Source organism: Perca flavescens, chromosome 4 (genome assembly GCF_004354835.1).
Source record: "Perca flavescens isolate YP-PL-M2 chromosome 4, PFLA_1.0, whole genome shotgun sequence".
In the NCBI taxonomy this organism is placed as follows: Eukaryota; Metazoa; Chordata; class Actinopteri; order Perciformes; family Percidae; genus Perca; species Perca flavescens.
Window position 1 is genome coordinate 21897108 of NC_041334.1, and position 15490 is coordinate 21912597.

The following is a 15490-nucleotide window of genomic DNA, read 5'->3' on the forward strand; positions in this document are numbered from 1 at the left end:
CATGTTAAACTAAGATGGGGAACATAGATAATATACCTGCTAAACATCAGCATGTTTGCATTTTCATTGGGAGCATGTTAGCATGCTGATGTTAGCATTTAGCTCAAAGCACAGTGCTGCCTAGGTACAGCCACACAGAGCCACTAACATGTCTGTAGACTTGTTATCTCAACAGATGAAGGTTACTAATAACATTACTAATAACATTAACAATGTTAACATTAACGCTAAATGGATTCAAGAGCTCAACAGCTCCTATTATTGTATTCTGAATATGATATGATATACATACTTATAAGTATATTGCATGTCACACAGTTGCCTCTAGAGGGAAATCATTGCACACAATTGAAGGGTGAATAGCTCAAGCTTGTTAATAGCCAAATGCACCAGTTATTGTCATTACCTTAAATCATGACACTGTCTATCCTACAAGCAGTTTATTAAATCTACTACAATTTATATAGTATTCTTTATCTCTAAGTCTGAGGACTTCCATGAGTGCAGTAAAAAGAATATTAGCACTATTCCTGTCCCACTCTCTTTCTTCAGAGGCTTACTGGTTGCGTGAAAATCCCTCCATGAAAGCAAGGCTGAAGCCTCGCTCAAGGATTACAGCTTGAGGAAGATTTAGTGACTGACACATGTTGCACACTCTTTCTCTGCGAGCCTTCTCTCAGTGCAAACAAATAAATATAGAAGAACCTATGGCTGCGACACTGGATCACTGGACACAGGATGACGAGGAATGAACCTTCAGGATGGGAATATTGTTCCCTGATCCCATGTGGGAAGACTTTACTTGGACGAAGAGGATATGCTGCATGAGAGAGAAAAACCTAGTTGAAGAGCCCAGCAGATTGAGGTGGGTTAATGTGGTGTGAATGGGACAGGAGAGTTAGACTCAAATGTACAGCTCAGGGATGAACAGCACCCCAGCTATGGCACCTCTGTCTCCAGGGCTGAGTGGCACCCCACCACACTCCTCTCTGTCACCCAAGAAGACCACCTTTCAGTCTTTAGGATCTCTGTCATCAGGAATGTTCTCCCCATCACATGCTAAGGGCTCCTCTCATCAGGCGAAACAGGTCTCGAGTCCCTTTAATTCGTCCACCCAGTCCATTATGAGCTCTCCAAAACTCTGGCAGAAAGCATCCATCTCCAGACTCGCTGAGGAGTTTTTCTGGATTGGTGGCAGTGTGGTCGCACAGCCGATTTGGAGACTGGGTCAGATAGGTAAGATTCACTGACTCATCAAATAATGTCACCTTCAAACACTGCAGAATGTCAACCTGTTGTTTAGCAGAAATGCCTACAAGCTGCTGCAAAATAAATATTTGTTTTTCACACATACGGCATGAATATGATACAAACAAGGTTGTGTGAGTTCAAATGTGATTGGCCTGTAATATGTGTGAATGTTCCAACATAACAGAGTAGTGATGCTGGGAAGGCTGTGAGTAGATAATGGGCATATGGACATTAGACAATCCTTCAGGATTAGCCTGAATGATGTGCCAGAATGCGTCACATGCATCTGAGCTTTAGATTACAAACAAAGGTTACATGCTTTTAGCACACAAAACAAACACACTACTTCACAATGACCTGATTGTTACAAGATAATTGTTGGCTCTGACATGTTATTTCAGTTCAAGCACTGTGCACACACCATTCAAAGTCTCAAGAAATATCAGCAAAGAAAAGTCAGGAGAATAACTGATGACTGATGGATTTGTTTTTTTAGACTAAGATCATTTCAGGGTTGTGTATCTTTTCCTTTTTTCCCCTCTTATCATTAACACACATATACAGCTACTTAACTCTCTGTGTGACGCATCCTATAATCTCATAAACAAGGGCTTGATGGTAAACCTCTACTTGTCTCTACTGCTTCAGGGATTCATTTGGGTTTGTCATGGGGTTTTCCTGCACGCAATCACAAGACATGCACTGCAGGATTTCGTATATTACAAATTGTCAAATTGTAAGGCACAATTGACGAATCAACTAGAAAATGGACAAAAATATATTATTATAGATAACTGAATATACATTACACTGATGTGATTTGCACAAGCTCCCTCTGATGTTGGCAGTAAATGCATGCCAATGTGATGACCCTGCAGATTTTAAGCTTGACAAACTTGACTAACAGATGATAAATATTGTGTGTCTGCTTGTGCTCCCCTGTAGTGGAAAGGTGTATGTGCACCATGCAGACTGGCACTCAGATGACAAAACTGAAGGGGAAGAAGAAAGGACTGGTCCGATTCTTTTACCTGGACGAACACAAGTCCTGCATCCGGTGGCGGCCCTCCAGGAAACATGACAAGGCCAAAAGTGAGCTATCACTATTCACTATATACTTTTCAAAAAATATTTTAGCAGCGCTGAATATCTACAGCTGGCTGTTCTAACTATAAAACAATTAAACATCACTAATAACAAAAATATTTCATTTCTTTTCTCAACTACTGTTTAAGTGAGGCTTGCACATAAACCCATGGGTGTATCTTGTTATCAGTTAACATATCAATAGCTGTGATACCCCAGATCTAAATGATCTATGACACTTTGGGGAGCAGGCTGTAAAGAGTTCACTGAATAGTTGCCTGTGTTATATAATGGTTAAGATGTTTTTGTAAATTAGACATGTTATAGGTGTTCACATTTGACCCCTATTGAGTCAGAAAAGTTGGATGGCATTGTTTGACCTGAGTAAAAAATTAAGCTAGTTACTTTTTCGCTGATGTTTTTTGTAATGATTATGATGCTGTTCTGAGCCCAAAGTTCCTCCAAGAAGCTTAAATATGTAACTGATTAGTTGAATGACTCCCAGCACATGTCTTAATCATCTGTTTCAGTAACTATCGATTCTATCCATGAAGTCTGCGAGGGAAAAAAGTCAGAGATCTTTAGGCGGTACGCAGACAACCGCTTCGACCCAAACTACTGCTTCAGTATTTACTACGGGGAGCGAGTCAAGTCCCTGGACCTGGTCTCCACCAACGCAGAGGAGGCCCGCACCTGGATCACTGGGCTAAAATACCTCATGGCTGGCATCAGTGATGAGGACAGTCTGGCCCGGAGGCAGCGCACCCGTGATCAATATCCTTTATTCAGCCTCTCATACACATGTTTAATCCTTTAAGTGACTAATTATTACAAATACTGGTACATCACTCCTATTCATATTTAGGAGGTTAACACATCCAATTGTAGAAGACAGAACAACACACATAAAGTGACCTGATCATGATCCTTGTAGTTTCCTCCTTAAATGCAGCCTCACATGGTTACAGCAGACTTTCTCTGAGGCCGACAAAAATGGAGATGGCACCTTGAGCATTGGAGAGGTTCACCATCTGCTTCACAAACTCAATGTGAATTTACCCAAGCAGAAAGTCAGGCAGATGTTTCAAGTAAGAGATATATCTACAAAGGTTGATTATGCCAGCTGCCATAAATTTAATGAGCATGACCCACCGTCAAATCTGCCTCTGTGCTTTTGTATATGTAGTTATCTATCATTAATATCTCCTTACCTGGAGATGTTGCTGCACTCAATTGTGACTTCATTAATACAAAACAGAATTCACATTGAGTTTAACTGATAACTTGATTGCTCACACCCATGTAAACAGTTCTGTGAAGCTGAACATAAACACAGAAGTGCTATGTGCTAAATGCTACCATGCTGACAATGACAATGCTAACATGTTGGTGTTTAGGAGGTATAATGTTTAGCATGGTTTCCATCTTTGTTTAGCATGTTAGCATGCTCACATTAGCTAATTAACAAAAAACTCAAAGTACAGCTGAGGCAATGTTATTAGCCTAGTTTTGAATGTTTTTGGTAATACAACAATACTTTGGTTTACACAAAGCATTAGCAAGAGTAGACAAATATGTATACAGTATTTTGGCAGGACAGTGTAGGAGAGTGCCACAGGAAGTCCATTAGACCACTGAACAGATGGCCTTACTTTCACTGCAGTATTTCTTTAGTTCAGTAGCTAACTGTCCTCCCCTCCTGATGGTGATAGTCTCTGTGAACGAGCTCCATCATGTTCGATGGTGATAGATATACTGGTGGTACATATTTTCTTTGACTGGGTGGTTATCTCAAATCACACACATAGTGAAAAAGTTATTTCTTGCTCATGAAATACTTTTTGTCGTTATCTGTAGGAAGCAGACACAGACGACAACCAGGGCTCTCTGGGCTTTGAAGAATTTTGTTCGTTCTACAAGATAATTTCCACACGCAGAGACCTCTACTTGATAATGATCTCCTACAGCAATCAGAAAGAAGTCCTGGATCTTCACGACCTTGCACACTTTCTTGAAAACGAACAGAAGGTACAAACAAAATGTAAAAAGATTCATGCCAATTCTTTGTGTTTGTGTGTATTTATTTTAAACCTATTATACTTAAGATTTTCATTCAATCAAACCCCATTGTTTACACTAGTCATCGTCAGCATTTCAATGTATTATGTATGTATGTTCTGTAATCACCATAGCAGTTTTGATTGTTGGTGGCGGACAATCTGTGCAATGTAATCCAGTGTTACTGTTTGTAATTTTATCTAATTGATGTCAGTTTCATTGTTTAAGATTTAAAAAAATTAAAAGAAAAAATTAAGATTAAAATAATCTAAATTTGAACAAAACACAGCTGTGCAGTGCAAGATATAAACCCAGATTTATTTTAATAAAAGTCATACAAACAGACAAGTTTTAAGCCTCGATAAAACTATAAAAGAACATTCTTACTTCACAATTAAAAGCATTCAATTTCTGAAACAGACTATGTGTAAAATATCAGATCAGATAAACCAAAAATGACATTCCTGATATTGTTTTATTTGCAGATGCGAGGTTTGGTCAAAGAGTATTTAGTCGACATAGTGACCAAGTTTGAGCCATGTCCTGAGAACCTGCAGCGTATGGTTCTGGGTATTGATGGTATGGTGAACTTGCTAATAACAGCTTATTTAAAAATGCATCAATAACATCACATATGAACATACAAATACATATGCTATGCAACTTTCTTTCCTCAGGTTTTACCAACTACTTAAGGAGCCCTGCAGGTGATATCTTCAACCCCGAGCACAATCAGGTGAACCAGGACATGACGCAGCCTCTGAATAACTACTTTATTGCCACCTCACACAACACCTACCTGACAGGAGACCAGCTGCTCTCTCAGTCTCGAGTGGAAATGTATGCCTATGTTCTCCAGGCTGGCTGTCGCTGTGTTGAGGGTAAAAGCCTGAAAAAACAGAACTTCAGCTCTTTTCGCTGGGATTTAATGACATGGTGACTCATCCTTATTAACTCTTTTGTTCTGTCCTCCTCTTTTCTCAGTGGACTGCTGGGACGGGCCTGACGGGGAGCCCATTATTCATCACGGCTACACCTTGACATCCAAAATTCTCTTTAAAGATGTCATTGAGACAATAAATAAATATGCCTTCACAAAATCACCGTAAGTGCTTCTGGGTCCTGATACTGGTGTGTTTTGTCAAGCTTTCACAATAAAAAGCATCATACATGTAGCTCAGGTGTCATCACGTCACACTCCCCAGATACCCGGTGATTTTGTCCATAGAGAACCACTGCACTGTGCCTCAGCAGAAAAAGATGGCTGAGTATCTGAGAGAGGTGCTGCAGGACAAACTGGATCTGTCCAGTGTCAACGTAAATGAATGCAAGAAGCTGCCTTCCCCTGAGATCCTGAAAGGGAAAGTTTTAGTTAAGGTAAAATTGTTTTAACAGCATGTGCTGCCATAAGCTGCTCAAGGATACTCAAACAAAGCACACAAACACACCACAATCACACATGGACTTATAATATTCAGTACTTGTTTAACTTGTTTTCCAGGGAAAAAAGCTGCCAGCAAACCTTGATCCTGATGCAGAGGAGGGTGATGTGTCTGATGAAGACACTGGTGATGAGGAAGAGGAGGAAGAAGCCGATGATGATGATGATGATATCACACAGGCAAATTAAACATAGATAGATAGATAGATAGATAGATAGATAGATAGATAGATAGATAGATAGATAGATAGATAATTATGCATTATGTTTGACTGTTTTAGGAGGGGAATATTGTTACCTCTACCAATAAAACCAAAAAGAAGAGCCGATTTGGCAGATCGATCATAAGGAGCTTCAAACGAAAGGTCAGCCCTCTGCTTATTTTCTTAACACTTTTTTGTTGTTGTTGATATCGCCCTACTTTGCTATACACCTTGAAGCCATCAGAAAAATTGCAAATGATGCATTTTTTTTTCAGAGGAAAAAGAGAATCCGAGTGAAAAATAAGACAATGTCTGATGGCGAGTCAGACCATAGCAAGGAGAGGACACAAATTGTTTACCATCCCAAGTAAGATTAGTCATCAAATTCAGTAGTTTTAGCAATACTCCTAGTTTCAACGGTTACACTTGTACTGTTTGTCTATAACTCTCCCTATAGGAAGAGGAAAACGATGAGGTTGTCCCGAGCTCTGTCTGACCTGGTCAAGTACACAAAATCTGTCCGTGTGCATGACATAGAAACACAAGGTAAAGGGATATCTTTGCATGTTTTTATCACACGCATGATCCTATAGTTTATCATGTATTTTAGGAATGGATGTTTGATTTTTTTGATTTTTTTCCTATCTGGTAGCATTTGTGAACAGTTGGCAGGTATCATCCCTTAACGAGACTGTTATGAACCAGATCTTACAGCTGAAGCCGGGGGAATTGGTCCGTTTCAACCAACGCCAACTTCTAAGAGTCTACCCGTCCAACTACAGAGTGGACTCGAGCAACTTCAACCCACAACCCTACTGGAACGCAGGATGCCATATGGGTAAGACAGTCAGAGTGAACTGCAATACTGCCTTTTTCCAAATTACAATGAGAGGTACGTTTAATATTTAATATTGCTTTTCATTTATGTGTATGTTTCATTTTAGTTGCAATGAATTATCAAACAGAGGGCCGTATGCTAGAACTTAACCGAGCCAAGTTTTCAACCAATGGAAACTGTGGATATATTCTGAGGCCTAAGTGCATGTGTAAAGGTATGTGCATATACCGATTGTGCAGAGTTAATAGCAAATTTCTGTGAAGGGGTAGACAATTTTCTTGTTTTTTCCTCAGCTGCCTTTAACCCCATGTTAGAGGATCCTCTACCAGGACACAGAAAGACTCAGCTGGTGCTGAAGATCATCAGTGGACAACAGCTTCCCAAACCTAAAGACTCCATGTTTGGGGACAGAGGAGAGGTATACATGCTGCAGACATAAGCTATTATTGAGACACCTGACAAAGCTTTTAAAAAGATATTTTTCATCTCTTGAATCCCATTTTTACTAATTTCTTTCTTCTTCCAGATTATCGATCCTTTTGTTGAGGTTGAGATAATCGGCCTTAATGTTGATTATTCCAAGCAGCAGACCAGGGTGGTGGATGATAATGGTATGTCCCATCTCATAATCTCATAACAGAGAGTCAACTTTCCAGTTTTTCTGATTGTGTAACTTCCCTTTAACTCATTCAGGTTTCAACCCAATGTGGGAGGAGACTCTCGTCTTTAACATTCTAATGCCTCAGATTGCCCTGGTGCGTTTCCAAGTGTGGGATCATGATCCTATTGGACGAGATTTCATTGGACAGAGGACTGTTGCTTTCAGAAGTATGATGCCAGGTAGATTATATGATGAGATTTCTGTTATGAACACTCCAGTCAGTCAGACATTTTGGGAAATACGCTTATTGCAGAGAGTTAGATAAGAAGATTGATATCACTATCATGTGTCAGATCAATAACGCTACAGCATCATAGCATAAACACTGGAAAAAGGGAGGAAAAGATAGCTTGGCTCTTTCCAAAAGTAAAAAACGTCTGCCTACCAGCATCATTAAAACTCACTACTTAACAAGTTATATCTCATAGTAACTTCAAGTTGCTGCAGAGTGAAGAAATAGTCTCACACATTACCCTTTGTAAAACCACAAGTTGTTCATTGTTGTGCAGATCAAACAAACATAAGATGTTAATATGCAAACTCCCGGCAAGAGAGCAAATAAGCATATTTTCCAAAATGCAAAACTATTTGTTTAATATGAATAAAATGTATTAACATGATTGTTTATGCAAATTTGTAGGTTATCGGCATGTGTACCTGGAGGGGATGGCAGAATCATCCATCTTTGTTCATGTTGCTATCAATGATACAACAGGAAAGGTAAGCTTCTTTAAATAAACTCACACATCTAATTTCAGCTTCATCCTACAACTCCATCTTAAAAACTTTGGTGTCCTTTGTAAAACAGATCAAACCCACAAATGCGGTGCAGGCAGCCAGAAAACACATCCAAAAAGCAGCCCAGAAGCATATGAAGGGTCCTCAAAGGCAGACTTCACTAGACTTCTCTGTCCAGTCCTCAGAAGACGGACGAGCACTGTACTTCCGCAAGGATCTGGATACTATTTCTCAGGACAGCAGGAATGGAGAAATGTTTCCTCTGGTACATGGGCCAGCAGCAGCCAAGGATGCTATCCACAAAGGAGCCATGAGTGAACCAGTGAGGCGAGCTCACAGAGTTAAAATTCATGAACCACCAGAGACAAGGAGAGGGATCTTCAGTCGGATGTCCTCCACTGACTCCCACCACAGGGGTACTGCTCCCTGTGCCAGAGCAGATAGCTTTGATCTTGAGACCTCACCCCAGGCTTCTTGTCCTGATGGTCTTGCTCCTGACAGTCAAAATCCAATTCCAGAAGAGTTGGAGAATGAAACTGATGAATCACCAGAGTCAACCTGTGCTGGGCAGGAGAAGGTTCAGATGTCTGAACCACAGCAACCTGAAGAATCTGAGGAATTACCAACAGAACCAGAGCCAGACAAAGTAATTGCCATTGAACCTGAGCAACCAACACAAACTCAAAGTCTGACTGATTCAGTCCCTCATCCTTGGTTTCAGCCCGTGCCACAGTATCCGCTGCAGCATGAAGCCCTATCCTCTTCACTTATCTCTCCACCGTCTCCTGCCAGGGTAAGACGGACCTTAGAGGCTTCAGCGACACCCCGACCATCCACCCCAATACGAACAAAGGCCCGCTCACGCAGTTGCCCTCGAAAACCAACTACCTCTCCCCAGACGCCGATGGTGAACCGCAAGCCTGCTTTCAACTGGCAGACACAGCAAGCACAAAAATACAACAGCTACAGCAGCCAGGCGAGGCCTATCCCCAACGGCCTCTGCCTGTCTGACAGAACATCCAGCAGCAGTGACGGCAGCACTGACAGCCTGGAGTTTGTGCCCTCCTGTGTGCCATCTGGAGCAGAGCAACGTGAGGGCACGCTGCAGAGGGAGATGAAGGCCCTTTTTGACCAGAGGATGAGAGAGATCCACTGTAAATCGCCGCTTTTTCTAAATGGTGAGTCACAGATTATGTGTACACATTTGCAAAAGTAAAATAAAAATAACTGCAGATACAAACGTAAAGTGGTTGTATTAAATCATGGCTTTTGCTTTTATTGTATTTTTTTTTCTTTTAGATTAGACTGATGACTCCAGCATGACAACAAGGTCCTTCAGAAGACAAAGAAAAAGAATAACAACACAACCACAAAAAGGAGTCGTGGCAGAAAGCAGTTCTGATTTTCTTTCTAGATCAATAGGAAGACACACACAGAATGACACAATTAGACAGTTTTTATTATTATAGGCCTGCTGTTATGTTTACAAATGACACAGTTTTTATGCATGAAATAGTTTTTGTTGAAATCATGTGATGCCATTGCCAACTGTACAAAACAGTGTGATGCAGTCAGAAAGAAGTAACAGTAAACTAAAAAAAAACCAAGTACATGAGCGCTATTTGTTAGTTTGTTGCCATTTTAATAATTATTTTTTATAATACTTAAACTGTTTGCTTTTTCATTGAATTTGTAGCGTACGTACTTGAAAATCAATTAATTGATTATTTTAATAAAATGTGAGCTTTTTTATTTTGAAATGTAATACTGTTTCTTTTCTGATGTATCTCTACAAGTAAGAAAGTTCAAAACCTACAATTAAGTTAATGTTTCTGTCAAATATTAGAACAAATTCTATCAAACAGCTATCAAACCAAAATAATTCTAAGTTAAAATGTTCAGACGTGTTAAAACTACACATTTGTAGGATGTTTCTATGCTTTTTCTTTATCTTTGTCTACATTTTCTTGGGGTTTGTTTGCATTGCTGGTCCTCAAGCGCAGACTCAGTTCCTCAGTCAGCACAGTGCAACAGGATTTCTGCAGGAAGGACATATAAATAAATATAAACAGAAGTGAAAAAAATGTATTCATTAATATGTTGATTAATTTTATGTAAACATGCTTGTGTGGATGAGAGAATGTGACTGTATCAGTCTGCTTGTGTCCTCTGCATTTTGTTCTCCAGCTGATGTGAAAACCAATTGGTAAATTACAGGGTTGCTTTGAACTGTAACAGATTGTTTTGTCATTAAATGGTTGAGCAAATGTTGCAGTCTTTCAGGCTTATGAAACAGCTTAAAAGCCTATTGGATAAACAATAATAATAATAATAATAACCCTGTGGAGCAAAAAACAAGGCTGTTTGGTTTAGTTTCTGAAAAGTTAATACTTTGGAGAGATGGATGTTTATTTTCGCCTGACTGAAGTGATGTGATTTGTAAATGCACTTGCACACACCTTCTGCTCAGCTGCTCTTCTGCGGCTTTTGGAGGTGAGCTCCAGGACAGCCAGCAGTGCTCCCAGCCCCAGGCCAAGGGAAAGAACCAGAAACATCCCCTTGAGGCTGTGCTGATGCACAGCTGAAGACTTGGCCTTGTCTGCTACGCAGCTGCTGGCCCACCACTTGCTTCGCAGGTAAGCCAGCTCCCCTGCCTCGCTCAGCTGTAGGATTGCCACGCTGAGGTTCTTTATGATGGGTGAACCTTGAGGAAATTGATAGTTTTATTGTTAATTATTTATTTTTATTTTTAAAATATAATTTGTTTATGCGTTTTCAAAATGAGTAACCTCACCAAGGCTGGCAGCAATGCTGTATCCCCTCATTCCAATGACTTCATGTGCTCTGACGAGCTCACAATGGCGTGCTACTGCCAAGTCCAAAGAAACAGACTCTCCAATGAAGGCAAAGTTTCCCTCTTTTGCACGCTGGACCCCTTCGTCCATAGATGACACAAAACTCTTAGTTCTCTCCATGTGTTCATAGATCCTGCGGTACACTGGATTGTTTGAATTCTGCATGAAGGAAAAAAACAGAATTAGAGAAACAGCAGTGAGACGGGGGATCCATAAGTGATCCAATGTCTGTACCTTAAAGAAGGCAAGGGTGGATGAGCCAGCCAAGCAGCCGTACTCAATCGTGTCCTGATTGGCTAAGTCCTCAAACCCTTTCACTGTCAGGTGAGTGGAGTCGGAGGTCTTAGAGGAGCTGAGGTTGGAGAAATAACAAGCTAGGAGGACGATGGTAAATAACCACCAGCTGCAGCAGATGACACGTCCTGAAAGAGCTTTGGGGTGTGGGCCAGCACCTGACAACACAAAAGAGTACAGTAAAAAATGTCTCAAGCAAAGAAGAAAAAAGAAACTAATCAGTAAATTCATTATCACCAGTCTCCATTTGGTGGCATACAAGTGTCTGGTTTTGCTGTTTACCTTGTAGAGTTAGAGCTCCAGCTGTGTACCACAGACTGTGGAGGAGGCTGAATCTGTTCTGCTCACTCTGGGTCTGACTCCACTCACATGGGCTGAGTCTGCATTTGCATACAAATAACATATTCATGTGACCGCAACCAAAGGGATTCCACTACCAGCAGAAATGTGAAGATATCCACAGACAAGAAGTATAATATATTCATATTCAAATCCGACAGCACATCAGTAAATATCAACAAATACATTACTTTTTAGTCCAACTTGCATCACCAACCTGGCAACTACAAAGATGCATGCAGCCGTCCCCAGATAGGCAATGAGTATGCCGACCCAGGTCTCGGCTGTAAAGGGGGAAAGGAATTCAAAGAAGCCTGTTCCCTCTGAGATGTCCTTCCTCAGCAGGATGCTGATTCCTGTCTGCATGAATGGTTTGGTCATCCCCACCACTTTCTCCCGAGCTGCAGTGAGAGTCAGCGGAGCAATCGCAAGGTCGGCCTCCTGTGGGGAACACATAAATACTACATTTAAAGAAACTCCTCAATGAATTAAAGAGATTCTAACTGCACCAACAACCCTGTTGATATTGTTCACAACACACATTTACTGATTTTCAATGTATCGGTTCTGAGTCACAGATGCCAACTGGGTATTTTAAGCTCCTGCGGAATGGTTGTCTGCCCTTTGACCCCTTCAAATGTAAGTTTTCATGCACTCACCCCTCTCACCACCTCTCCAATCATCCCATTCCAGTTCCCGTTCTCATCCTGTCTGCCGTATGAAGCATCTTTCACCAGCTGCACTTTGTAATTGAAGCCCAGTTTCTTGGCTACTTCAGACAGCAGGTCCATGCAAAAGCCTTCCAGTTGTGCACCTTTGGACATTGCATATGGTTCTTGCTAAAAGAAAATATGTCAAAAGGTAATCAATGAATTGTGTTTTATCTTAAATTTTGTATTTACCTCTACTAGAGGCTTGAAAGAAACAAATCACTATACCTTTATTGTTGTGATTCTCATCTCTGATTGCACTGATGTTGAGGCGGAAAAGTAAAGAACACATTAGTACAATAACTTTTAGAAACAAGCACCGTTCATCATGTTTATGTAAACTAGGAAGTTATGAAGATATGAGGGGGAATAAATCAGTGGTTCTCAACCTGGGGGCCGGGACCTCCGCAAAGGGTCTTATGATAAATCTGAGTGGTCATCAAATGAGTAACGGGATAAGAAAGAAAAATGTTTTCATTGGAAATACTGGATATTTTTACCTCTTCAGGCCTCTAAAAATCCTTTAAATTATCACTCTTTGGTTGAACTGCACACAGCTAATGTCCACACTAAGGCGAAAACCTGTGATGAGGGGTCACAAGTATTGGTTCAATTTCAGGGTTCACAAGGTTGTGAACCTCTGGAATACAACAAAGTAACAGAGCAACTGTTTTTAGCCATGCTTGCCTCTAGGATAGCAATGTTAGTCTGATGGTCAGCCACTCAATTTTTTGTTGGATTAAGATGAAGATTTGTCATTCATGGTTCAAGAGGATAAATCATAGTGACTTTGTTGATCCTCTGACTTTTCATCTAGCGCCAGCAGCTCTAACCCTAACCCTAGTTTCACTTATCCAATTAAATATCTCAACATCTACTAGATGGATTGGCACAGCATTATGTACAGACATTCATGGTTCCCAGAGGATAAATCCTACTTACTTGGGTGATCTCTTGACTTTTCTGACTTAAGCATTTAGCTCAAAGCTAAAGGCTGTTCCTACATACAGCCTTATAAATCAGATAGTGTAGCTGTAGACTCTTAGTCTTGTTAATATGATTTTTTTGCTTAGTTGTTCTGTTTTGATATGCTTGGAAATCTAATGTAGGTGATGTAAATGTTGCTTTGTTCTTTATTATGTGGTGGAAAGTTATTAAAATATACAATAATAAAGGAGAATAAACAAATCTTATGGCTCCTGTGGCCCATCCTTAAGCCAGCCCAGGCTGCCTTGGTACACACTTTGGGAACCACTGTTTTGGATATATAAGTGCCCATTTTTCTTGACTATGAAAAATTAGGAAAGGTATAAGGGGAAAAAATAATAGGGATACATTAGAGTAGGGAGCAACTACAGGTTTATTTTGACTGACAAGTTTTTCACAGCTACATTTGGCAGAATCAAAGAACCCTTTGTGCATTGGCCATTTTCAGACTTTACTCTGACATGCAGAGATGACTGAGATGAACTTTGGGGCGCCTGTATTAACCTTCTAGTCATAACTTGTTTCCGGTATCCTAGAGATCTGGCCACTCTCCTCTCCTACTTGAAATCGGTTTGCACACCACAATCTATTTAGAGCAGTGTTTTAATTCAAAGAGTCTCAATGCCGTGGCACTGTGAGATGGGAGGGAAGTCAAAGAGTATCAAAAGCCTTGATTCAGGCCAAGGCCTTGGGGATCCATCACCGCAGGGTGATCCTGACAACCATCAGATCCTCCTTTTCAAAAGATGACACGTATACACGCTCTTCAAGACTTTTTGGGCACTCTAAGACACAAGGCCTTTGTTTGCTCCATAGAGTTGATTTATTACCGTTTTTTGTGAGAGTGTCAACTGGCTTGCTTCCCTTTCTGTTTTTCTACAAGAGTTGGACAGGATGTGGCGCTACACTTTGATATTGATCCCAACTGTTTATGTATTTACGCCCTGTCAAGCCTGGGAAATTTATACCAAATCCAGCAGTGAAAACATGAAGAATCTGGCAGAGAAAAAAAGCAAGCTGCCACCACACTGAATTACAAATGCAGTGACCGGGTCAAACATTGGAATATCGGTGTGAAGTGAAAACGCTACATTCTCTAACGTTGTCAATCAGACCAACTTCAATGCACACTCAGTTACTTTCAACATGGTTTGAGGTTTAAAATGAAATAGTGTTATCTAACAAGCCTGGTTAAATCTGCTATACTGATTTGATGTATCAGTATTATTTCTGCAAAGTACAAACCTGTGATAAAAAAACAAAAAACATAGTTCCTTACCTGCAGTGCACACTCCAATGTTCAGGAAAACTCCAACAGACAATACAAAAGAGCCAAACAGCATCCTGATTATCCTGATTTGCATCCTACAAGTTGTTTAAAAAAAAAGAAGAGACACTTAGTGGTTGGTTGTGCATCAGATGAATCACATTGATAAACTCAAATACACCTTTCTTGATACAAATGCAAAGATCAATTAAATCAACACATTTAATAGTGCCAGAGACAATCACTGAGGAGAGCAGATATGATGGATGTCCATACTACCTGACAAGAGACCAAGATGTGGCTGCTGGATTGGCACACACTTCAGACAGACCCTAGTGAGCTCGACTGTTATGCAGCGTGAGCTGAAGTTTTTCAGATTCAAATGTCTTAAGACAGCTAGCGAAATTTTTGTGGGTGGAGAAAGTGGAAGAATTTTAAGGGGTGGGAAGAAGCAGCATGAGGTATGAACATATAGCTTCCACTGTGGAACAGAATGTGGGTACTTATACTAAAATTGACTTCTTAAAATCTAAACAATATGAATGAATAACATGATCTTGTTAAATAACAATAACATTAAACTTATAGTGAAGCTGAGTATGATAGATGATATGATATTTGCCTTACATGTGAACACATGTAATGTAAATATATGTAATATTTGAACCCCCTGAAGCTGGAAATAGCTGTCATTCACTGTATATTACACTTACAGAGAGCTATACATAAAGTTTATTTAGAAAGAAAGTCATTCTTTAAGTA

At 40.3% G+C, this 15490-nt stretch overlaps 2 protein-coding genes across 2 annotated transcripts; one reads left to right on the plus strand and one right to left on the minus strand.

Annotated features, from left to right (window-relative positions):
* Positions 1 to 908: 908 nt before the first annotated feature.
* On the plus strand, positions 909 to 9580 carry plch2b (phospholipase C, eta 2b). The gene is made up of 21 exons (XM_028575037.1): positions 909 to 1236; positions 2197 to 2343; positions 2868 to 3111; positions 3296 to 3425; positions 4195 to 4365; positions 4881 to 4974; positions 5073 to 5276; positions 5380 to 5500; positions 5601 to 5772; positions 5897 to 6016; positions 6118 to 6201; positions 6315 to 6406; positions 6497 to 6585; positions 6692 to 6877; positions 6984 to 7091; positions 7171 to 7295; positions 7404 to 7488; positions 7571 to 7717; positions 8179 to 8258; positions 8347 to 9454; positions 9576 to 9580. Exons 1-21 carry the CDS (start codon positions 909 to 911, stop codon positions 9578 to 9580), a joined length of 3840 nt encoding a protein of 1279 aa, XP_028430838.1.
* Positions 9581 to 10180: 600 nt separating this feature from the next.
* grik6 (glutamate receptor, ionotropic, kainate 6) lies at positions 10181 to 15096 on the minus strand. The gene is made up of 10 exons (XM_028576762.1): positions 15008 to 15096; positions 14741 to 14826; positions 12703 to 12734; positions 12424 to 12603; positions 11982 to 12205; positions 11708 to 11805; positions 11366 to 11583; positions 11071 to 11290; positions 10736 to 10980; positions 10181 to 10315 (listed from the first exon to the last, which is right to left on the minus strand). The coding sequence occupies exons 2-10, from the start codon at positions 14823 to 14825 to the stop codon at positions 10211 to 10213; spliced, it is 1407 nt and encodes a 468-aa protein (XP_028432563.1). The 5' UTR covers position 14826; positions 15008 to 15096; the 3' UTR covers positions 10181 to 10210.
* Between the last annotated feature and the right edge of the window lie 394 nt (positions 15097 to 15490).